This window comes from Naegleria lovaniensis, assembly GCF_003324165.1.
Source record: "Naegleria lovaniensis strain ATCC 30569 chromosome Unknown tig009, whole genome shotgun sequence".
Classification (NCBI taxonomy): domain Eukaryota; phylum Heterolobosea; class Eutetramitea; order Acrasida; family Naegleriidae; genus Naegleria; species Naegleria lovaniensis.
The window spans coordinates 529750-553015 of NW_025407831.1; the positions used below are offsets into that span (position 1 = coordinate 529750).

The 23266-nt window shown below is 37.4% G+C and overlaps 10 protein-coding genes across 10 annotated transcripts; 6 read left to right on the forward strand and 4 right to left on the reverse strand.

The window, feature by feature from the left end:
- Positions 1-5: 5 nt before the first annotated feature.
- On the reverse strand, positions 6-2917 carry C9374_000270 (uncharacterized protein; the record flags this gene model as incomplete). Its single annotated transcript, XM_044692146.1, has 3 exons — positions 6-1331; positions 1445-2176; positions 2375-2917. 3 exons carry the CDS (start codon positions 2915-2917, stop codon positions 6-8), a joined length of 2601 nt encoding a protein of 866 aa, XP_044552823.1.
- Positions 2918-3084: 167 nt separating this feature from the next.
- C9374_000271 (uncharacterized protein) lies at positions 3085-4215 on the forward strand (the record flags this gene model as incomplete). The annotated part of the gene is made up of 1 exon (XM_044692157.1): positions 3085-4215. The coding sequence occupies one exon, from the start codon at positions 3085-3087 to the stop codon at positions 4213-4215; it is 1131 nt and encodes a 376-aa protein (XP_044552824.1).
- Positions 4216-4443: 228 nt separating this feature from the next.
- Positions 4444-6313, forward strand: C9374_000272 (uncharacterized protein; the record flags this gene model as incomplete). The annotated part of the gene is made up of 5 exons (XM_044692168.1): positions 4444-4585; positions 4644-4869; positions 4939-5339; positions 5399-5878; positions 5928-6313. 5 exons carry the CDS (start codon positions 4444-4446, stop codon positions 6311-6313), a joined length of 1635 nt encoding a protein of 544 aa, XP_044552825.1.
- A 498-nt stretch (positions 6314-6811) lies between these two features.
- C9374_000273 (uncharacterized protein) lies at positions 6812-7915 on the forward strand (the record flags this gene model as incomplete). The annotated part of the gene is made up of 1 exon (XM_044692179.1): positions 6812-7915. The coding sequence occupies one exon, from the start codon at positions 6812-6814 to the stop codon at positions 7913-7915; it is 1104 nt and encodes a 367-aa protein (XP_044552826.1).
- A 326-nt stretch (positions 7916-8241) lies between these two features.
- Positions 8242-10428, forward strand: C9374_000274 (uncharacterized protein; the record flags this gene model as incomplete). Its single annotated transcript, XM_044692190.1, has 2 exons — positions 8242-8534; positions 8766-10428. The coding sequence occupies 2 exons, from the start codon at positions 8242-8244 to the stop codon at positions 10426-10428; spliced, it is 1956 nt and encodes a 651-aa protein (XP_044552827.1).
- Positions 10429-10615: 187 nt separating this feature from the next.
- On the forward strand, positions 10616-12796 carry C9374_000275 (uncharacterized protein; the record flags this gene model as incomplete). The annotated part of the gene is made up of 1 exon (XM_044692201.1): positions 10616-12796. The coding sequence occupies one exon, from the start codon at positions 10616-10618 to the stop codon at positions 12794-12796; it is 2181 nt and encodes a 726-aa protein (XP_044552828.1).
- Positions 12797-13006: 210 nt separating this feature from the next.
- On the reverse strand, positions 13007-13560 carry C9374_000276 (uncharacterized protein; the record flags this gene model as incomplete). Its single annotated transcript, XM_044692212.1, has 2 exons — positions 13007-13179; positions 13302-13560. 2 exons carry the CDS (start codon positions 13558-13560, stop codon positions 13007-13009), a joined length of 432 nt encoding a protein of 143 aa, XP_044552829.1.
- Positions 13561-13647: 87 nt separating this feature from the next.
- C9374_000277 (uncharacterized protein) lies at positions 13648-14874 on the reverse strand (the record flags this gene model as incomplete). The annotated part of the gene is made up of 1 exon (XM_044692223.1): positions 13648-14874. The coding sequence occupies one exon, from the start codon at positions 14872-14874 to the stop codon at positions 13648-13650; it is 1227 nt and encodes a 408-aa protein (XP_044552830.1).
- Positions 14875-14913: 39 nt separating this feature from the next.
- Positions 14914-17493, reverse strand: C9374_000278 (uncharacterized protein; the record flags this gene model as incomplete). Its single annotated transcript, XM_044692234.1, has 2 exons — positions 14914-16207; positions 16256-17493. The coding sequence occupies 2 exons, from the start codon at positions 17491-17493 to the stop codon at positions 14914-14916; spliced, it is 2532 nt and encodes an 843-aa protein (XP_044552831.1).
- A 371-nt stretch (positions 17494-17864) lies between these two features.
- On the forward strand, positions 17865-23257 carry C9374_000279 (uncharacterized protein; the record flags this gene model as incomplete). The annotated part of the gene is made up of 7 exons (XM_044692245.1): positions 17865-22180; positions 22276-22350; positions 22410-22479; positions 22524-22528; positions 22622-22811; positions 22869-22901; positions 22952-23257. The coding sequence occupies 7 exons, from the start codon at positions 17865-17867 to the stop codon at positions 23255-23257; spliced, it is 4995 nt and encodes a 1664-aa protein (XP_044552832.1).
- Between the last annotated feature and the right edge of the window lie 9 nt (positions 23258-23266).

The window sequence follows — 23266 nt, forward strand, 5'->3', positions numbered from 1 at the left end:
CTGACTTACTCGTCAGATGAGGAGACAATATAATTAATAACGTATTGATTTTTCATCTTATCAACGTGAATGATCTTCTTAATGGAGGTTTGGGAGAGTTTCATGACAGCTTTGGATTGTTGTGAAATGAAGGACTCAATTTGAGCTTGTCTTTCGGATGGAATGGCTACTTGTAAAAGCGACATGGGTAATTGAAGTTCGTCCTTTCTCTTGCCATTCACTTGAATGACACAAATTTGAGTCTTCTTTTCGAGTTGGATATTATTGGGTGAAACATTGGGGAAAGCTGTTTCATGAACACTTGTGACTTGTTTTAGTGGATGAGTGGAGGGCAAGTGAGCGGTCACAATTTTGAAAGCCTTTTCTGCAAATTGAGGGGTGAATGGAGCCATCACAGAGGGTAGTAACAACATGGCATCTTCGTATGATTTAGTGGTACCAATCTTGTCTTCATATTCTTGCAAAGCAATTCCATATTTGTGGAGGTTTGATACACAAACATTGAATGTGAAGCGAGAGGTAACTCCCTCTCTTATCTGCTCGATCAATGTGTAAATTTCTTTAAGGAATTTAAACTCATCATCAGATGTCGCGTCTTCGCTCTTCTGAGCTTTTTTAAGCGTGGCAAAATTATTGACTAAGTTTTCCATTCTTACCAAAAATCTCTCTTGACCTAATATTTGATTTTGCTCCCACATCAATTCCTTGTCATATGGAGCTTTGAATAGAATATAGAGACGTACAGTGTCAGATCCAAATTCTTTTGTGACAGCTTCTGGATCCACGCCGTTATATTTTGATTTTGACATCTTTTCCCACACGCTTGTTAAAGGTTTTTTTGTGATCTTATCAACCACAATACCCTCTTCATTACGTTCCATTTCTTCAGTCTTGTAATATTTGTTCGTTTCCAAGTCTTTGAATGTTTCTCCTTGAACCATGCCTTGCGTGAGAAGTGTGTTAAATGGCTCTCGGTCTTTCATATAGCCTTCTCTGTGAAGGAATTTGTGAATAAATCTCGAGTATAACAAGTGAAGGATGGCATGTTCAATACCACCAATGTAAATATCAACGTTCATTTCCTTATTGGCCTTTTCAATGTTGAACGCCTCCTTGTCGTTTTTGGCATCGGTATATCTGTGGAAATACCAGGAAGAGTCCACAAACGTATCCATTGTGTCGGTGTCTCGTGTACAATCCACTCCTTTCCCACATGGACATTTCACATTCATCCACTCAGTTGCTTTTGCTAAAGGAGATGGACCCTTGCCTGTAAATTCAATATTTGTAGGTAACAAAACAGGCAAATCTTTCTCTGGGACAGGAACAGGCTGCGTGAACAAATTAACAGTATAGGAATAGGATTGAACCATTTTCAATTATATTCATGGTTGGAAAATTGTTAAGATTAAGCTCATTCACTGCAGTCACAAAAAATACTTACGCCACATTGAGGGCAATGAATAATAGGAATTGGAGCCCCCCAATATCGTTGTCTTGATACAAGCCAGTCTCTCAATCTGTATTGAACAGATGGCCTACCAAATCCTTCTTTCTCTGCGTACTGAATGATTTTAGGTGCTGCCTCTTCAATTTTCATTCCATTAAATTTATCAGAGTTAATTAAAATACCATTCTTTTCAGAGTAGCAACTGTCATGAAAATCATCCAGAGTGTCTTGTGACTTAATGACATATTTGATTGGAATAGAGTGCGTTTGGGCAAATTCAAAATCTCGTGTATCATGTGCAGGTACTCCCATAACACATCCTTCAGCAAAATCAGAAATGACATAGTCTGCCACATAGATTGGAATGGCCTCTTTGGTAATGGGATGTATGGCGTCAACACCAATATAACATCCCTCTTTAGAGTTGGCAGCCGTTTCATTTCTTTTGACGCTTGTCAATGACGATAATCTTTTAATAAAAGCTTCCACCTCTGGCTTTCTGGCCTCAGGTACCATATTCGAAATAAGTTTGTCGTTTTCTGGAGCAACTGCAATGTATGTTACTCCATATATTGTGTCTGGTCGTGTGGTAAAAACAGTCAGTGAATTTCCACATGTTGTTTTAAAGGTAAATTCTGCTCCCTCAGATTTTCCAATCCATTGCTTTTGCATGGTTCTGACATTGAGAGGCCAATTTTCTAGCGTGTCTGCATCTGTTAATAACTCCTATTAATTCCAAGATTTGGGATGTATATTCAGTCATCACCACGAGTTTCAATGGAATGAAAATAAATAATTGATTTCAATATGTTCCCCATCACAAAATATCAATGTAGGATGAACATTAAATCATTAGAGAATTAACAAGTTTCATCATGTTAATCCACGCTAGTGTAAATGATACAAAACTGGCAGTCAACATACATGTGCAAATTCACGAATTTTGAAAAACCATTGTTTTAAATTTTTCCGTTCCACCAAAGCTCCAGATCGCCACGACCGTCCTTGACTATCTACTTGCTCATTCGCCAGCACGGTCTGATCAACTGGGTCCCAATTTACCAAAGCCTCTTGTTGATAGGCTAATCCTTTTGAAAATAATTGAAGAAATAACCATTGTGTCCACTTGTAATATTCGGGATTGCACGTAATGACTTCTCTATCCCAATCAAAATCAAAATCCAATGCTTTAATTTGTTCCTTCATGTGAGCAATATTCTTATAGGTCCAATCAGCAGGAGAAACACCTCTTTCAATAGCAGCGTTCTCTGCAGGTAATCCGAAAGCATCAAATCCGAAAGGATGAATGACGTTGTAGCCCAACATTTTGTGAGTCCTTGCAAGTAGATCCGAGATGGTGTACACTCTGACATGACCCATGTGTAGATTACCCGAAGGATAGGGAAACATGGAGAGTATGTACTTTTTCTTATTGACGCTCTTCCTAATGAATTGATGAAGTGTCATTTTTTTTTAATTCCAATTAAAAATTGTTATTAAAAAAACATTTTCGTTATCAAATGTGTTAATAACGTTGTTTCATTGGAATTTTAGATATTAATTGGCAAAGGCAAATTGGTCTGAGCGTGTACTGCAAAAAGAGTAATTCCAATTGCCTCTCAACAGTAAAAAAAATGACTCAACACCAAATTCTTCCTGATGAGATGGTGAGCCTGATTTTTTCATTTATCGACTTTCCGACTTTGCAATCATGGCTCACAAGCAAAGACATCGTTGGAATCAAATTATTGTCTTTTGTGAGGTCAGAGTTGATCATGTTGAGATATATTAATGGAATTGAAGAACTTTTGAAAAATGAACCTCCGATCACTAAACGATGGAAAATGTTTCCAAAACAACGATTCTACATGCGACTGAACAATACACTCAAATCTCATGTAACGATTTATTATCGAAAGTTGAATATTGAAGCACTATTAGGTCCTGTAAAACATTATCTCTCTGAAGGCAACTTTAAAGACCAAGCTACGAGAAAGGACATTGTTAGGAGATTTCACTTCCATAGAACGAGCATCAATGTAAGCTATAACAGCGCTCTATTAAGACTTGCGGAAAGAGATTGGAGATTGACAGGAAAGTGTATATTTGACGTATTGAGACAAACCATTTACATGATTAGAACTTACAACCTTCCGGTTTCTCGTCACTGGATACATTATTTCATAGAGGGTTATCTTGATCAACTGATGGCGAAGAAGTATAACCGACTGGTAACTCCATTGAAAAAACTTCGACACCTTCCTCCTTCAGATCCAGCTCCAAAGAACATTCTGCAAAAATTTAATGATCTAGCTATTGAGATTGGAATATTTGCTCAAAAGCGCTCATTAGCATATACTTTCAAATTAGAAGAGGCTTTTTTTGAACATGTAATGTTTACTTTTTGGCCAGTGTTGCCGGATGTTTCAAATTATGAAGCCACAGTTGCCTTGTCAAGTGAATTCTTTAGACATGAACTTTATGCGAGATTTCTAAAACATCTCGTCAATAATCATGTATCCAAGAATGATAAGAAATTTATATCTAACGATTCTGAGTTTGAAAAGATTTGGTCTATGCTTACCATTTTTAAATTTCATGAATTTATTGTATCAACTACAGAACAAGAATTGCAGCCGTATGAAAAACCGCTTCAGAAAAAGCTATCAAGGAAACAACAGGTGAAACAATGGTTTCCCACACTCAACTATTTTCAAAACAAAAATCAGGACAAATTACAAATCCTTTTGGCCCTCGTGGAATGATTGTGTGAAACTTTTTGACAGACTGGTCAGCAGAGAGCAAGAAGTCTTTCAACACCAAAAAATTGAGCATTGCCAACTTCCGTTAATGGCAATATATGCGAGCCAGCAAAAAAACGCGAAAGATCTCCAAAAGGAAACTTCGCGAATTTTTCAACACCAAAAAATTGAGCGTTTTTGCATTCTCGCCATTGGAAAGTCATTCGACTCAACATCAGCGAACACCACAAAATGAAACGTCTTGCATCATCTCAAGTGATAGAGAGAGCATACAGATCCATCATTAAACCTGGCTCCGAGAGAGGAAAGTTCACCAAGGAAATGATATTGGGATTACCCTCGACACCAATTATGAGCCCATCTTATCCGAGAGGTGAGTACAAGATATCATCCAAATACGAATACAAATTTTTAAATGTTTTTCATGATAGGTCCATATTTTTTCAAGAATAGAGAATACTTTATCATAACCTATGAATCGGACAAGGACGCCATTCGTGAATTGGTACCAGAGCCTTTGGTACCCAATGAAAAGAATCAAGTCTTGTATGAATGGATCAATATGCCTGACTCTTCAGGCTTTGGTAGCTATTCGGAGAGTGGTATAGTTATTCCTTGCTTGTACAATGGTCAGCCAGTGAATTTGACGTTACAAATGTAAGTGTATCATGGCAGTTTCACAGATAGACGTGACAATTTTTTGATACATGATTGTGGGAAATTAAGGTATTTGGATATAGAGCCTCCAATTGCAGCAGGAAGAGAGATTTGGGGATTTCCAAAGAAACATGCTCATCCCGAAATGAAAGCTGTCCAAGACACAGTGGTGGGTGTCATGAACTATAAAGGAGAAACTGTTGCTACAGGAACTATGGCATACAAGCACACAGAGATGGATCCTGAACCAGTTCTTGCATCTCTTGGAAAAACTAATGTGAATTTGAAAGTTATTCCTGATGTTGATTTTAAGCCAAAAATTGCTCAAATTGTCTCTTACAATTTGCAAGTGAAGAAGCTGCATTTTGCCTATGAAGGACCTGCTCGGTTGCACTTGATTGAAAACGTAAATGCACCAGTCGCCGATTTGCCAGTCAAGAAAATTGTGCAAGGAAAGCATATTATGGCAGGTACGTGATTTGTTGTGTTTGTTGTGACATGTTTTACTGAATGTTCCTCAAATCTATAGATATTCTTTTACCTTATGGAAATGTTTTGCATGATTATTTGAATCCTACACCTGAAAACAAGTTGTGGTCGCAGAAATTCGAAGAGCAATATTGCCAATCGGGACAAAAACGATCAGCCTTTACAGAACAACGTATTAAGGAGGAATGTTTGGCAATGCCAGTCACATGCCCTTCTTACAAACCTTCTGCTTCAAAGCTCCAGAACAGAGAGTACATGGTTATTAAATATCAAACTGACAGAGAAAAGTTGCTTGAGAAAATTCCTGATCAATTATTCCCAAATGACGACAATATTGTCATCTTGGAATTTGTGAAAACACAAGGAACTGGTATAGGTAGCTATGATAAGGTAGACGTTATCATTCCATGTACTGACTTGTTTGGAAATGCTGTACATTTTAATGCCATGAGCTTCCTCAATTCATCTTCTCCCATCACGTACGGTCGAGAATGTTTAGGCTTCCCTCAAAAGTTCTCTGGTAAGTGGTGTGAACATTTATATTATTTATTAATTATTGAATTCTAAAGACTCGGTATCTTTTGCGGCTCATCATGATACCATCAAGGGTACTCTTAACTATAATGGTATCCGAGTTGCGACTGGAACAATGTCCTACAAGCACGAGCATATGCCAGTAGAGGATGTTGTTAGCTTCCTCTCTACACCACAGTATTACTTGAAATTTATTCCTGATGTTCGTGGCTTACCAACGGTGGCCCAACTCGTTAGGATGGAACATGCCAATGTTAAAGTTTCAAGTGCTTGGAAAGGACAAGCAAAACTAAGCTTGTCTGATCATGTCAATGCACCAATCAATGATTTACCAGTGAGAAATGTTGTGAGCGGTTTCAACTTTATTTGTGACATGATTATGCCAGCAGGCCGTGTGGTTCATGATTACCTCTCCATGTAAGCGCTTACGTATTAAATGTGAGGGATCTTTTGTTTAACCTTCAACTGTTAAATTGACAAGGAGCTCATCAATACAAGTACAATAACCTAACCTACACCGACGACATTTTGGTAATTTCAACCAAATTCATTTAAAGTGCCAGAACAGTCCATCGAAGCTCCATTTATGAAAGAAAACTCGAGTTTGTCTACAGTTGGCTCAGAGATTTTAAAAACCGACCATCAACTAGCTCTTAAAGTCATGTTTTCCAATCCGCAAGTCCCAAAAATTGTCAACTGTCCAACTATTTTTTTCCAAATTCTCGGAAATGGTTTTGGATTTTTAGAGCTTTTGAAACCAATGTTCTCAAACTCCTCATTGGGTGTGATTGATGAAATTCAGCCGTTCTTTCATCATGATACTACACATTCCAACGATTTAAATACCACACTTGATTGGCAAACACTCCAAAAACATCAGAAAAAAACAAAAAGTACAACATCTCTTTAACAAGACGAAATGAAAACACTTCTTTTCGCTCTCGTCCTGACTTTAATGGCTGCGGCCGTAGTCATGGCTAACCCAAAGCCAGTAGATTCCTATGGAGAACATGCTCAACATTGCTTCAAGAAATGTACACACTACACAAAGGTCAAAGGAAAGTGTGTCGACTTTGAATGGGTCGGAACCAAGAAGGAATGCTGCCAATGGAAGACCGTTGGTAAAGGAAAATGTGATCTCTACAAGAAGGTTGGCAAGTGTGTGAAATACAGCAAGAAGAGAAAAATCTGTTTGGGTCACGCTTACAAACAATTCTGTAATAAGGTTACCAAACACAAGATTTGTTCCAAGTGGGTTTGGAAGGAAGCTTGTAAGAAGAAGGGATCCAATAACGCCTGTGATCAATACGCTTATCACTTTATTTGTACCAAATACGATAGTGCCTCACGATGTGCTGTCAAGACCTTTGTTCCAAAGATTTCCTACTTCTTCAAGAAGAGATGTGCCAAATATGCCGTTCATCAATACTGTTCTAAATACAAGACTCTCAAGAGAACTGTTCAAAAATGGGTTCTTGTGAAGGGTAAGCACTACAAGGGATGGGTCGACAAGTACTATCGTCAAGTGTTGTTCACCAAGCGTAGAAAGATTTGTGTTGCCTTCTCCAAGAAGAAGACTTGTGTCAGAACTCAAAATGTTAAATTCTCCAAGAAGATTGGATACACCAAGAAGTGCGTCAAGGTTATTACCAAGAAGTTCTGTGTGGCCAAGAAGAAGATTAGATTCTGTACCAAGTGGAGTCGAAGTCGTTTCTGTACTCGCCGAGAAAAGATTAGAGTGTGTAAGAAGTATGACCATCAAAAATTCTGTTGCAATTACAAGGCCAAGCCATATTGTACTCAATTCAAGACATTGAAGCCAAGATGTATCAAGAAGAAATTCAAGCAAGTTTGTGCTCATTTCTCACCAGGTCAAAAGATTTGTGTCAAGTATAACTTTGTGGGTGGAAAGAAGGAATGTCGTAAATTTGCTCAAGTCTCCAAGTGTGCTAAATGGAAGAAGATTTGTAACAAGATTGATGTGTACAAACCAGATGCAAAGAAGGATGATAAGAAGCATTAAGTTTTGCAATTTTGAGTTTTCTTGAAAAATTTTGAAACAATTTTGTAACAACACCAAATTCGAAATATGAAGAATAAATCGTGAGACATGATGTAACGTTCAAGAATGCAACAAATAATTTTTTCAAAGAAAGTGTGAATGGTTGTTGTGTGGAATGTCAAATGAACACCATGTCTCTTGAATTTGCGACTGTCCATCACCATCTGGTTTGATGGGTTGATTGACGTTGTCCCGTCACATGCCAATTAAAAAATTTCATTTTCAAGAAAAAAAAAATTTAACGGTCAGCGTGTGATATCTCTCTCGTTCCAACCACACACATCAAGATGATCATTTTCATCAGATTACTCGGTGCTAACATTGTCGATTCTCTCAAATTCGACAATGTTGAAAACTCAACCACCATTGCCGAAATTAAAAAACTTGTCCATCAAGAAACCAATTTAACACCAACCGATAAAGTCATTTGTTATTTCAACAATGTCGAATTAACATCCAATGATATTACCTTGTGGGATTTATCGGTGAGAAATAATCAAACGATTACCATGGTGATTGAACGTGATACACATGCAGAAAAGTTTAAAGTGTTAAAACCTAAAGAATTGGGTGTATTCAAGTAAGTATTCATAATAATGATGGCGATGAGAATGTTCATCATGATGATTACATCTTGATCATTTACAAATATTTTCATCACATTTTCATCAAATTACCAAAAATGTCCATCTTGATGTGACCTTGTCTTGACTTTATCAAATTTATTATCATTGTCATATCATGATCAATGACAATTGGTTGGTATTTGTACAATTTTCAACAAATTTATACTACTCGTTTTTTTCTCCAGATCATTCATCAATGAAAAAGGAGAACATCAAGACACTCTCTTAGCACACATCTTCTCCTTCCTCACTGCCAAAGACATTGCTCTCTCGATTGAACTCACCTGTCGTCGTTTCCGTATTGCTACCATTGCTCATCACGATATTGCTTGGGAACCCTTAGTGAGACAACTCTATGCTCGACACGATGCTGCTTCCTCTCCAGCCACAATTGCCTTATTGAGTAAAACAAGTTCGAGTGCTGAAAAAGAAGATGCTGAAATTGGCTCTGATGAAAAGGAATCGAAAACCATTCTTCATTTCAAAGGAATGGGAATTGATTGTCGAAAATTGTACAAACAAACCATCGTGATTGAAAAAGTTTGGGAACATATCAAAATGCTCACTCCCAATCAACAATCTTCTGGAGTCTTTTCACTTGAGAAACAACGAGATTTGTTGAATACTCAAATTGCTCCCAATGTGAGACAAGTGAAAATTAAGAGAAAACCCAAAGAACTGACCGCAGAAGATGAAGAATTTCTCAAACAACACGATTTGAAAAAACTCAAACTCGATGTTCGTTCTCGAGCTAAAAAGAGTAAAGAAGAGAGAGAGGCCGATCTTGAAAGATATTCTCGATTCAAACGATTGTCCAAAAGAAAAGAAGAAATGGAACATGGAACTTGGCAAGTCGTTCCCGAACATTTACTCACATTGAGTTATGAGGAATTGATGAAACATAGTTTTTCATTCCGCAACAACAATGTCTTTGGTTTTTACAACGATAGAGGTCAATATTTCATTGTGAAAAACAAGGATGAATTACTCTATGTAGGTGAATTGGAAATTGTTGGTGACAAGTTCAAAATTGCACACATTCTCTGCAATAATTCTCAATTGAGTGATAAACAAATTGCTCAAGAATTCTTCCAATATATGGCTCAATGTACCACGAGTCATATCGAAGAGAAGAAACTCATTCATTTGAGTGTCAATCCAAAGGGTGTTCAAGGTCTCTTTGTCGATGCCATTCTCGATGTCTTGATTACTTTACGTAAATTTGAACAAGGTCAAGCAACAACAACTTGTGAACGTCCTCGTATTGAAGTGAAAGAACCTGAGAAATCACTTGAAAAGAAATCTCAACAAATGGGTCATCAGAAAGGTCCTCTTCAACACTCTGTTTCTACCATTGAGTTGACCGATGAAGAAAAGAATGATCCAGAATTTGATCGATTCACTTTTAATGCTACTGTCATGGCCTTTAAGGAAGAAGAAGGAATTGATGCTTCGATGGAATGTCTTGTTGAGACCTATGTCGCTGCTTTCATTCAAGCTTTGAAACATGACAGTGTTGGAACTCTAGGTCTTCCTTTGTGTGAACAAGTATTCTTTAGAAAGTTAAAGAAGGAAGAAGAAGAAACTTCTAAATTTGGTATTGCATTGGCTCGGGCTGTCACTAAATATTTGCAAGAGACTGAAAAGACTCGTACTCAACAAGGAGCTGGTAGTAGCTCATCAGCAGCAGCAGCTGAAGAGGAAGAACTTTCTGTGGAAGAGTCATTGAGAGCTTCATCTAAAAAGAAGAAGAAGAAGGTCTTTAGAAAGATGGTCTTGGCTGTTGAGAATGAAGAGGATAAGCAACGTGTCATTTCTAATATTGCTTCCTTCTATGAAACTCATTGAAATATGGAGTTGATTAAATATATTGTTGTCGTGGAATTGGCAAGTGGATTGTTTTCATGTAATTCAGAGTTGAGCTACCAATAAATTGTTGTTGTAATTACTTCCCTTCTTGAATAAAACATCAAGCCTTGATGCGGAACTTGGAAATTTTAAAAAAAAACATTACAAAAAAAATAGAGTTTCGGAAATGATCAGCACTAGTAACTCATCGGTTTCTGTTACGTTTAATATTTTAAGCAAGAAAACAAAATGTACATTGGAATTGGATGGTAGTATCACGATTGGAAGAATTAAACAAGAATTACAACAGGATTTTCAAATACCTCCATCCAGAACTAAAATCATCAATTCGGGAAAGATTCTGGCTGATGATGTTGTACTATCATCTCTAAAGAGAAAGAATATTGTATTCTTGGTGATGGGTAGTAAGCCTTCTTCCGAGTTATCACAGTTAGTTGTAGAGGATTGTATTGCTGCCTCGTTGGGTTTTCTTACCTTGGAGGAGATTCAAAATTGTAGATTAGTATCACGATCATGGAATGTAATGTGTCTCAAGGGAAGTGTAAAGAATAGAGATCGGTACACTTTTTCATCGGATGGAAAAACATGTTTTGATTTGTTGCAAAATAAGACGGCTTATGTGTTAAGCGAGCCAATTCAATCCATTTACGAAATGACCTCGATACACTCATCATACATTCATGATTATTTTAATGTTTATACGGTATCAGGAGCTGTTAAAAAGAGAGTCTATACAGGAACAGAAATGGTGTTTATTGTAAATACGAATGGTATTGCTGAAACCAGTGACGTATTTCAAGCGATTGATGTCCCAACAGGAAGTGTTATTTTACGATTCAGTGAACATACCTTCAATGAAATTAAGCCAATTGATGTAAAGATGAAGCAAGAAAGAGCATTTACAACCTTCCGCCGAGAACTCTTACTGAAAAAAGATAAAGAAAGAAGAGACAGATTGAAACAGGAGTTCAATGAGCAAATGAAGCTTCAAAAGACTGCAGTTAACAGCGTGGAATGGCAACAACGACTCATTCTGTTACAAAATGAAGCCAATGATACCAGAAAGTTTGAAGAGTCATCTGAATTCCAGAATCTCGTTGAATCTGAGAGGAAAAAGTTTTTTGCAGATACTTTAATTTTTGCATTTTACGATCACTCGACGAAGAATATCATTTTAGAGTTTGGAAACTATATTGTCAGTATTGACCCTAAAACAGGAAATTGCAAGAACCATGTCACACTTGTGTCCACAACTCAAAAAGAAGAAATTATTGAAGAAGCTGTAACTCCAATACTTCCATTGGAAAAATTCTACATTTTGAAAACTCAAAGCAATAATGTCATGCTGCTCGATAGACAAACCCTTAAAATAGTATTTGTAATGAAGGACATTGGAACGGACATTCGAAATTTCATATGTCCCATCAAGACTGAAGACGAATTGTATATTTTAGCAGAGAGCTCAAATGGTGCGTATTCTTTGTGGACGACTACTGGGAAAAACGTGATGGATTTTACAACGGAATCACTTCATGTGACGCATCACAACATATTTGCCGGCTCTTCTGTATTTGATATTGACGAACTGAAACAAACTTTTGCAGGTTTTGACAGAGATAGAAATCAGCTCGCGAGCGGCACTCCCTTAGTGATCTACGAAGATAAAGAATTTTCTCTTGGAGGATTCATCCATCTTTCAAAATTTGGAAAGATTGAGAAACAGAATGCTTTTGGAGCGGTGGAAGAATTAAGACGGTGCTCATGTTTCAAATCAGTGGCTGTGAATGTGGAATATGAACGTCACTTTAGAGCTCAAGAGAAAGTAGTTGAGGCAAAGCTCGTACCTTCAATTCAATGGGCAGTACCGATTGGAGTACCTTGGTCCCTGCAGGCTTCTATGCCCCGATCGTTTTACTTGTATGGAGATTACCTGTATTTTGTTTGTGCCATTCCATCTGGCAAACGCAAAGGTTCAACCACAAGTGAAGAAACGAATGATGACGAAGAAGAACAAGCCGATGAGAACGATCGCAGTGAAGAAAATGACGAAGATGACGAAGAATTGGACACATCTCATCATCAGCATGAGAAATACCTTCTCTACTGTTTGGATATCAAGGCTGGAACTATGGTTTGGAAAGATGAAAGGTTCTCTGCTGTCAATTCCAAAACAATGTCAATTGAGGTTTTCCCAAGAGCCAATTCCCTCTTCACCTTTTTCCATACGACCGCAGGAACTGTTTTAATGATCCACATTTTGAATACGGGAACTCTAACATTCAGGACTACTCAATCTTCTAACGATGATCAAATGTCACTCGATCACAAACAATTGATATTATCTTAGTGTTGATTCAATATGTAAACAATAATATCAAATGTTTTCGCCAAATTAAAGCTGAATTTTAACTAATTATTATTATAAGTAAATTGTATGGATAAATTTTCTTCTTTCAGGAACCATCTAACAATTGGTTCTTAGCTTTTCATTGTTTTGATCATCATTTTCTTCAAGTAAAATATTGTCGATTAATTGAGCAACACAAATCCAAACGGGCTAATCGTCACCAGCATCATCATCGTCGTCGTTGAATGTATTCTCTATGGAGCGAGGTACAGGTTTGTTTTGATATCCGTTCGACCATAACCTCACTTCATAATCTAGTAATACTTCATCCATATCCTTTTCTCGTTTTTCTCGGAATAATTCATTCACAGTTTTGCGGTGAACTTTTGATGAAATAATGTCGGAGCAAAAAATAATAATTATTACACGCGTCATCATGTAAATTCCAATAACAAATTATTTCCATTGTTCCAAAATATTTACTCTATCGAGATACAAAACCCACCTTCACATTTCTTTTTCGACTCCTCATCAATATCTTCGAATTTTACTGAAAGTTTACTCTTCATCACCAACGTGGTTGCCATCATACACACAAACAAGGTCGGAACAAAAACTGATAACTGTCTCGTTGGAGACCAACCCTTTGCACTCTTGTCCGCATATAACATCCGAGCAAACCATCCTTGTTTGGGTAGAGGAGGTGCTGAAGCTGCTTTTTGGTGTTGTTCCTTGATCACGTCCTGTAGTGAGTGTCTGGTCATTTTTTTTGCTTCTCAACAACTAACAAGCTTGTAGTGCTTGAATCCACACAAGACAATAAGGCCATTCCTTTCGAAGAACGTTGAACCTTAATGTTTCTCGAAAGTACATTCCATGTTAACATGAATCGTGCATGAAGAGGAGAAATTGGGATTCTCCATCAAGTTGGTGTGAAAGTTGTTGTTGTTTCTTGTTCTACATTTCTTTGCGTCCCATGAAATTTCAATCGTGAACCAATTTCCATTCGTGAATAAAAATAAAAGTCGATAGTATTGATGGAAAATGTCCATTTCAATAGGTACACATTGACAACACGCTTGTTTAGGAATACTATTCCAAAGAACCAAGTCCGATTCTTTTTCAAAACAATGTGGCGTAATATTGATCCATTTCAATAGTTGTTGATTGTAATTCTCCAAGTCGTGTGGAATGATAATTTGAAAAATGTTTTCAGTCGATACTGCATCTTGGTCATTGTAATCTCCAAACATAAAATGTACAAAATCTCCACGAGTGGATAAGGGAAGAAGACATGTCAATGGATTGGCTACTCCCAAGGAAATGATGTCATTTCGGAAATAAGCATTTGTTTCTATCATCTTGAAGGTTGGATTTTCATTCTTCTTGAAATCACAATACCAAATATGTAAATCCTCAAAGGAATCGCCAAATGCTTGCATTCCAAAACTTGTAGAGCCAACACAAATACATCTCCCATGACGTTCGTCATAATAGGTTAATGTTGGATCAGGATATTGAAAGTTAATTTCATCGTCTTGGTCTAGACAAGCACAGGTCGTTAGTTGTGAAAACGTTTTGCGTACAATATCGAATTTTGTCAAATAACTTTGAGAGCTCTTAAACCTAGCTCCATAAAACATTAAATATTCTCTGCAAGCATTTTCTTCATCAGCCAATCGAACATATTCTATCGAATTGTACGTGAGAGAAGTGCATGGATCTTGAACGTTTAATATTTCCCAATTTCTCAAGTAAATATTGATTTTGCAAATACGACGAGAATATTGCTCTTGTATAATCATGAATAAATTTCCACTCGGAGAGATTCGTGATGCTACACAATATACATATCGATTGGTCCATAAGTCTTGTTGTTGATGAAGGTGAAGAGACTCCAATTTCCGTTGATGTGGAATGTTTGAGTATTTAAAAAAAGATATGGTTCCATCCCGTTGAATCAAGTAGACAGTGTTTGCTTCCACATGATGGCTCAACGATGAGTGGGCAATTGGTTGATCGATCGATGCTTGCTCCGAAAGATGAATTTCTTCAAAGCGAATGAGTGGTGAATGCATTTTTTTACGTTTTGCAACAGTATCATGTCTTATTATTTCTTATTTATGGCTGAACTGACGAATTTGCATTTTGAGAGCTTCTTTTTTCATTTTAGCTAATTGTTTGGGGTCAGAAAGGTCAGCATCTCCAAATAATGAGCTGGTATGTGGAGACGCAGCATTTCCCTTATGTGAGGATAACGCATTCTTGGAAATTGGTTTTTTCGATTGCAATTTAGGTGTATCTTCGTAATGATAGGTGCTCGTTTGGTTCTTTACAAATAGGAGATCGTTGTTACGCATCACGTAATTGGGCGGAAGAGGGCTGTTTCGCCTGTCATTTAACATGCTGTTTGGAGGAGGTCTTCTGGTTTGAGGAGCAGGTTTAATGGGTCGAAGCTTTTTGTTCTTTTCAGCCTGCTGCAGTATAGATATGTATCTGTTGTTTTTTGGAGGCGCTGAAGAAGGCCGACTCTCTTTGGAATCATTCATGTCATGGCTAGGAGCTTGTTGCAGGCGGAGACGAGGAGAACTTTCTTCATCTTCACGAACAGAGCTTGCGATACTCGAGCTATCTGAAATTCGGTGTAGTTGGGGAGAGATTCTTCGAGGTGAAATAGGTGGTGAAGAATTAGATGATGATGACGTCTCACTCGACTTAATTTGCATGTTGCTGACAAATTCCCTTGTTTTGGCAATTTTCTGAAGTAATACGTCTGTAGGATTGCCTCTATTAAGATTCTCGTCTATCTGCTTTTCGGTAGTAAAAAATGGAGCATACAACCTTTTGAGGTACGAGCTTAATGTGAAAAAGCTATTGCCTGTTTTAACAAGAGCTTCTCCGTTTGGTCCAAGTTTAACATCAATTTTTCTATCACAAAAATACTCTCCAGGTCCAATGCGCTCTATTTCAATGGGGACCGGACACCTAAGATCATTCAGGGTTTTCACAACTGCTACATCAATTTCGTCGTTTGGATCAGAAGTATACTGCAATTCTCCGTATTGGTATTCCTCAAGATCTTTCAGCTCCTCATTGAACATGGATACATCACTTGCGTTTAATTCTACATTATGATCATCTTCTGACCCCAGACATTCAATCACAAGTTGTTTTATCTTAGACATCTCTTCATTGAGCAACACTTTTCTGCTCTTTACTTCACTCTGCATTTGCTCAACCAAATTGTTCAATAATGCGTTTTCTTTTCTTATTAGAGTTTCTATTATCAACGTTAGTTGCTCAGATTGCTTTACATATTTACTATCTCTCTCATTCTTGAGCTTTTCAATTGCTGCTTGTTGGAATTCAATGTGCTCACCCAACGATTCAGCAATGACACTGAATTTTTTCCTAAAATTGAAAACAGCTCGTTAGACTGAGTATAAACATAATACTTACTCTTTTTCTTTCATTTCATCCAGCTCATGAATTAATTCATCTCTACCTTTTTGATAATCCTCGACAGCATTGCGAAGTATTTCCTTCTCCTTCTCCGACTCCGAAAGCTTGTGAGAGAGAATTTCGAGTTGTTGAGAGAGATTTGCAACCTGTTGTTTGTACACAGCCGAAGGCAATAATTCCTCAATTTGAACGTCATTTTCAAGTTCTTTGCTGTCTTTTTCAGTGTTTTGGTTGGATTCGCTTGGATATGTTTTTTCAACATACAGAGGACAATTGCTTACAGTCAAACTTGAACGAATAGGGATTGTACTCTTTGGAGAATCAGATCCAAACCCTTGTGTGAATAGTTGAAGCTGTTTTAGCAGATGATTAACGTCTTGTTCTTCAATCAGTTGTTGCTGTTCCTCAGTGAGAGAAAAACTATTTTCTTCAATTTCAGTATCATTTTGAGGATTGGGAGAGGTGGATACAATAGATTCTGGAGATTGAAACGATGCCTTACTACTTGAATTCACACTGCTTTTGAGCACTTCTTTTTGTAGCTCTTTGCAAAATTCAGGTGTTACAGGAAATGGCTCATCTTTTGTTTTTGCCGAAATGATGGGTGCATTCTTCTCGATCACAGCTTGAGGGGTCTTGGTTGTTTGGTCTTCCTCTTCCTCGCATTCTGAAGAAAGGGGACCCACCAAATACTTTTCCAACTCGTCAAACGAAACAAATTTGTAATCATTTTCGTTAATGGAACCTTCAAGAGCTTCCTTCAGCTCTTCTAATTCTGCTATCGATTCGGACGGATCATTATCATTGAGTTTCAAATCTTCGGTATGTTCTTGTGGATCCTTCTCTCCGGAGTGAAGATCGTTCATCATTACAGGCCTCGTCAAGTGAGTTGGTACAACAAATCCCAATTGTTCAGACAAATCTGCAACATCCGTAGGGAGAACAGTGTCGTTTTTGATCGCCTTCTTGTATTCAATCTCAATATTTTCAATTTTTTTCAATAGCATCTCGCTCTGTTCCAACGCGAGCCTTAATTCAGAAATCAACTCTTCCGAATTTTCATCCTTTTCTAACGACACCTCTTCCAGAGCGTCCTTCAAGTCCATCACATTCTTTTCAATACTTTGCATCATTACCTTAATGTTATCAATGGTCAATTCCTTTGGAAAATCCTCTTCCCCGTTTCCATCATCGCCCACGAGGAGCAGATGATTCCCTTGCTCCAATTTTTTCATTTTTTTTAAATAAAAAATGAAGGCGCCAATTCGGCCGTTATGAAGAACTTGCTTGTGCCAAATCAAATTGTGAAAAATGTTATGATGCAATTGGTATTGGAGTGTTGGTGATTTCCGAGTTTATTATTTTTTCGATCGGGAATTGCTGATAGGACTAAGTCCGAGAGTTTCATTGCTACCACACGAATACCGAAAGTTTGTTGAACAGAACATAACACTCGTACTTGATCATCCTTTTTCGCTTTGAGGAAACATTTCGCCGAAAAACATTGCTGCATCGTTTGACCTCTGAATTCATGTCCCTCTCGGCAGACGCAAGGGTATTCGAGCAGCACAGAAACTCCATTCATAACGTTGTCGGATCAAGCTCGATGCTTTCCTTAGACTCTCTTCATAACCCTCAATTGCAACAACAACAACCCATTGCTGAAAGATCCGAAACACATATTAGCTATCATGGCTCCTTAACTTCCTCGGACCATACAGTACATACTTCATCAGCCTCCTCTTTCAACTCTCCTCTTAAAATCGTCACGGGAAAAGTGCGTAATATTTATCTCGAGCTGAAAACGAACGAAGTCATGTATTATGGACTGCAGAAAGCATTATATACATTCATCTTTCTCTATTATGTATACTTGAATTTAATCATTCCTATTACATGCTCCTTCTCATCATATACCAATTCATTGTTTACTACGAATAAGAACAGCTCTCCGTTTGGGGTCTACGGCGACTTTGTCATGCGTATTTTGAGTTACGGAGTTACCTTTTCCTTAGACGCTATCAACTCGTTGGAGGCTTTTGTCGCTCTGTGTTGTGTAGCTACCGCAATGAATGCCCTCTATCTCATCTCGTTAATCATCCAGTTCAAGAGCACGAAAGGAAATTTCCAACACAAAATTCAAATACTGAATTCGTTTTTGGGTATTGTGATTGTACTCATTGCTCCTGTTTCCATCTTTCTAATGACTACTTTTGTGGATGCAAATCCGAGCGAACTCTTGTACTCGGAAAAGTATGGAATTCAGTCTACCTTAACACGTCTTCCCTTAATGACATATCTTGGGGAGCAAACATTACCCTTCTTTGTGCTATCGTTTTTTAGCATGTTGTTTGTGCTGTTTTGTTTGTTTGTGGCGAGCATGTTACTTCCATTGAATAACCCAAAGAATGGACTATGGTTTATCAATTCTGATAATTTAGTGATATCAGTACAATTTGTTTCTATCGCCTCGGAAGTAATGATCAAATTTCTAATACCTCCTACCTATTTATATGTTCGAGCAGCATTACAATTGATTAGCTCAGTGATTCAACTAGGTATATTTTTAATGTATCTACCATTCTTTAGACGTTGTGAAAATTCATTATTCGTGTTTGGATTGAGCGGAAGAGTAGCTTCAAGCATTGGCATGTTAATAAGCAGCGCAATTTTTAATTCATCTGCTTCATCAATGAGTACTGATTTAGGTCTAGGACTGATGGCTCTTACATTGGCGCTGTGTTTGCTTGGAGGAGTGGTAGGTGGTGTGGGATGTGAAATTTATACACGTCTTGTTTGTCGCCAAGTAAGAAGAAAATTGTCAATTGTTGAAACACAACATGAAAATACTAATGTAGAGAGCTCTAATGTTTATACTCTTGAGGGAGAATCCATCAGATCTTTGAACCTCTTTCTTAGATTCTCAATATTTCATTCACAAGATTACCTCAACGTGGCATGTTCATTCGTTAAAAGTGCTTTTCATCAGAGGCTGTTGAAGGACTGTTCTCTTCTCTTATCAGCAAGCTGCGTTATTTCTTGTGAATGTGCTGAAAATAATAATTATGTTATGGCTAATGCATTGCTGAAAAAAGCCGTCAACTTGTGTGACAATGCATGGATGCTTACCCGTATTCAAGAGTGTTTACTGGATATTGAATTAGAACTTTCTTCTACATCTGCACTCGGAAGAAATGGAGTAGAGTTAAAGTCAGTCATCATGAAGCTGGAAAAAAAGCAAGAAGATCTCTTAACTACTCACAAAACATTTTGGAAAGAGTTTTTGAGTGACGTACCCGATATCAAAAAGATTGCAATGATCAACAGAAAAGCAAATCAACTCACTCAATTTTGCGACAAGATGTATCGCCATTTAATGTCAAATTTCAGGCACAACAAACGAGTGCTGCGTCTGTTTGCAAGCTATGTTGAACAGTTTAAATTTGACAAGGAGTACGCAAACTTTTTGTATGAAGAAGCGAACCAACTTGAAGAAGAAGAGTCCAAGTCAAAACACTTCCAAAAATATCCAAAAAACAAAGTATTGCCAATGATCTCTGTAAAAGCTACAAGCGTCTCCAGTATTGGTACCATTCCTATTGCTATTAACAATGAAAAAGAAGTGGCGGCTGCCGAGGAAAGTTTTGAAGGAATTGAAAACCAACAAGTGGATAAGAAGCAGGTCTTCTTCAGAACTACACTAAGCATTCCATACCGTTCTACTTTGAAAAACATATCGTTTATATCAGCAGCAGCTATTTCAGTCGCAATATTTGTCGTTTCTCTAGCATTATGTTTGAGTTTAGGAAGAGTCGAGTCTGAAATTCCTCTTGCTTTGGAAAGTTGTTTGCCTGGTGTGGTGCCATCATCTCTCATTAGAGAAGTGAGAATGAAACAAATCATGATTGAGCTTTTTGTCAACCAAAACCGATCAATACCTCAAAATAATTTAACTACTGAGGGCATTCACTTTCTCGCATATCAACAAAATTACATACATAGATTTCATAACTATAGAAACTATTTGGAAAAGTTAATTACAAACTCAGTTTCAAATAAGTATAGCACCAAAATATATACCGATTACACAATACCAGAAAATTTACTGAACATTCCAGTCGCTACTGAAGGCACGACCATTGAATACACCAACAGTTTCAAGCAAAATAATTCGTTAAGCGAAATCACTCAAGAGCTCATTCACTTTACGGATCTCTTTCTCAAGTGGAACGATGAAGACTTCAACAAGACAACCACTTCCTATCCATTCATGTATCTATATCTCAATAGACGAACGGCTGCTGACGCATATGCTGTGTTTTGCTCGAAATTCCAAACAGCAAGAACCATGAATCAACAAATTGAAAACACCCTCAAGCTTTATCTCTTCATTTCAAATGGAATATTCATACTCCTTTATGGAGGGTTGATTGTTGTGGCACGTATCGATATGTATAACATCAACAAAATTCTTCACCTTTACAAGAGAATACCTAAAGACATTATTGGTGGAATTTATCAAGAATTGCAAAAAAAGAACTCACAAGATTTCAAGCAACTTGGACGTGGTATTTCATCAAAGAATAAGATTATTATTTACGCGAGCCTGGTGATTTTAATTGTCACGCTTTGTATAGGGCTCATGTACTATGACATGTACATGGTTATTACGACCACTTCTGAGACCATGTGGCAAATTGATATTGCCACTTCCATCATGAGGTCTGCTGTTAGAATATCTGTTCGTTTGAGTGAATTCTTTGCCTTCAATGGTATTCAATCTGGTAAATTCATCAACAACCCTGCTGTGGGTAGTGCTTCACAGCTGGCTACTTTTAGAAGCGATGTCAAACAATATTCGCTCGATATTCAAAACATGTACAATGCATTATTTTATGGAAGTTCTCAATCATCCCCATTAATTGGAAAATATCCACGAATTGATGAAATTATTTTGGGTGTTTACAAGTGTGAAAACAAGTCCACATGTATGACTCTTCAAGCTGTTCTTTCTAAATTTACTGTATATTCGGTCAAGTGGGGTGATGATCTATGGAATCTTAACTTTGCAAAAAGATCCGAAGTCTTTTTCCAATACTTGGAGCTATTTAATTTCACAGATGAAGTATTTAAAAGAATGCTTGAACTTTTAGAACATCTCGTGAGTTACACTCAATCAGTAACCAGAGCCTTAACTGCATGCTGTTTTACTGTCGGAATAGTCACCTTAATACTATTGAGCTACTTGATCTTTGGAGAATTTCGAAAACATGACGAAGAAATCACCACCCTAAGATTCTTTCTTAATTTTGTTCCGATCGATCATCTGGAAAATGATGAGAATTTGAAGAACTTTGTATTACATCATGCTCTTTCTTCTCACACGAGGGCCAAGCAAAGCAATAGTGAAGATTCCATTACTAACCTATTGTCTTCCATGGTAGAAGGCGCTGTGTTGGCCAACGAAAAAGGAGAGATTACTCTTTTTAATGAAGCAGCTCAAAAAATGTTTGGCAAAGCACTCTCTGATGTTCTTGGCTTGCCTCTATATTCTCTTTTTGATCCCAATAAGGAAGAGTTTTTGAAGAAGGTGTGTCATCAATTCAAGAATCAGGTCGATGCCATGGACAAGAAACATGGTGACATTTTTGAACTGGAATGTATTCGAAAGAATCAGACCACATTTCCTGGTATGGTGAATTTATTTGTTACAAAGACAGGAGCTGGAACAAAGATTATATCATGTTTTGTTAAAGACATTACTATGGAAAAGAAACAAAATAGTTTGTTGGCAGAAGAGAAGAAGAATTCAGACATGTTATTACGGAACATTCTGCCAGAATCTGTTGCAAATAGACTGAAAGCTGGCGAGACGTTTATTGCTGAAAAGTTCAATGATATTACTTGCTTGTTTAGTGATATGTAAGTAGTGAGTTGATAGCAACAACATTTGGTGGATTCGCGCAAATATGACAAATTACTTGATGTTCTTTTACACGATGGTATTTTATGAATAGGGTTGGATTTACTACAATGAGTAGCCAAATGAATCCAACAGAGCTAGTGACCATGCTCAACTCCATTGTGAATGGGTAAGTTCACACAATTTCATGCTTTCATCGTGTTCTTGACGAAATAATTTTCCATTTAGATATGATGTTTTAACCGATAGGTACCAACTGGAGAAAATTAAAACCATTGGAGATGCTTATTTTTGTGTGGTAAGTTGGAAACATTGTTGTAGTTGTTCTAAAACGCTATTAAGGGAGGGTAAGTTTATTATACTCGATTCACACTTTATTTACCATTTTATTATTTACCACCATTTTACTAATTTGTTCGTATCATACTCTCCATCATTAGTATTGGAAACACGCAATCGGATCATCCTGAAAGGACCTTAAAGTTTGCCATCAACATTTTCGATGTCGTTCGATCATGTAACGATGAAAATCGACAAAAATATGGTCACCAAATCAATATTCGTGTGGGTATTAATACTGGAAGTGCTGTCGCTGGAGTGATTGGAAAGAAGAAGTTTGCCTATGATCTTGTAAGTATGATGTTAAGAACATAAGAAGTTGTTTGAACTCTTTTCAACACAAACTAGTGGGGGGATACCATCAACATTTCATCACGAATGGTACGTAATCTTTGATGTTATTTCAATGTCACGCCTAATTTTTAAACCAGGAGTCCACATCTCTACCGGGCAAGATACAAATTTCTAGATCGACCTATGAGCGAGTGTATGATTTAGGTTTTGAATTTGAGGAACGAATGGTTGAAGTGAAAGGGAAAGGAACGTGTAAAACCTACTTGCTTAAAAGTCATCATCATGTGAGTGCGTTGATTGACGAAAATGTGTTCGTCACTCGAATCGAACAACCTGCTGCAATCGTAGCATTGTCAACAACGATGCATTCTCCGAATGAATTGATGACATCTACACCGGTCGAAGAAATTATTACAGCAAGTGAGCAAGATATCGTTAAGTAATAAGATGAA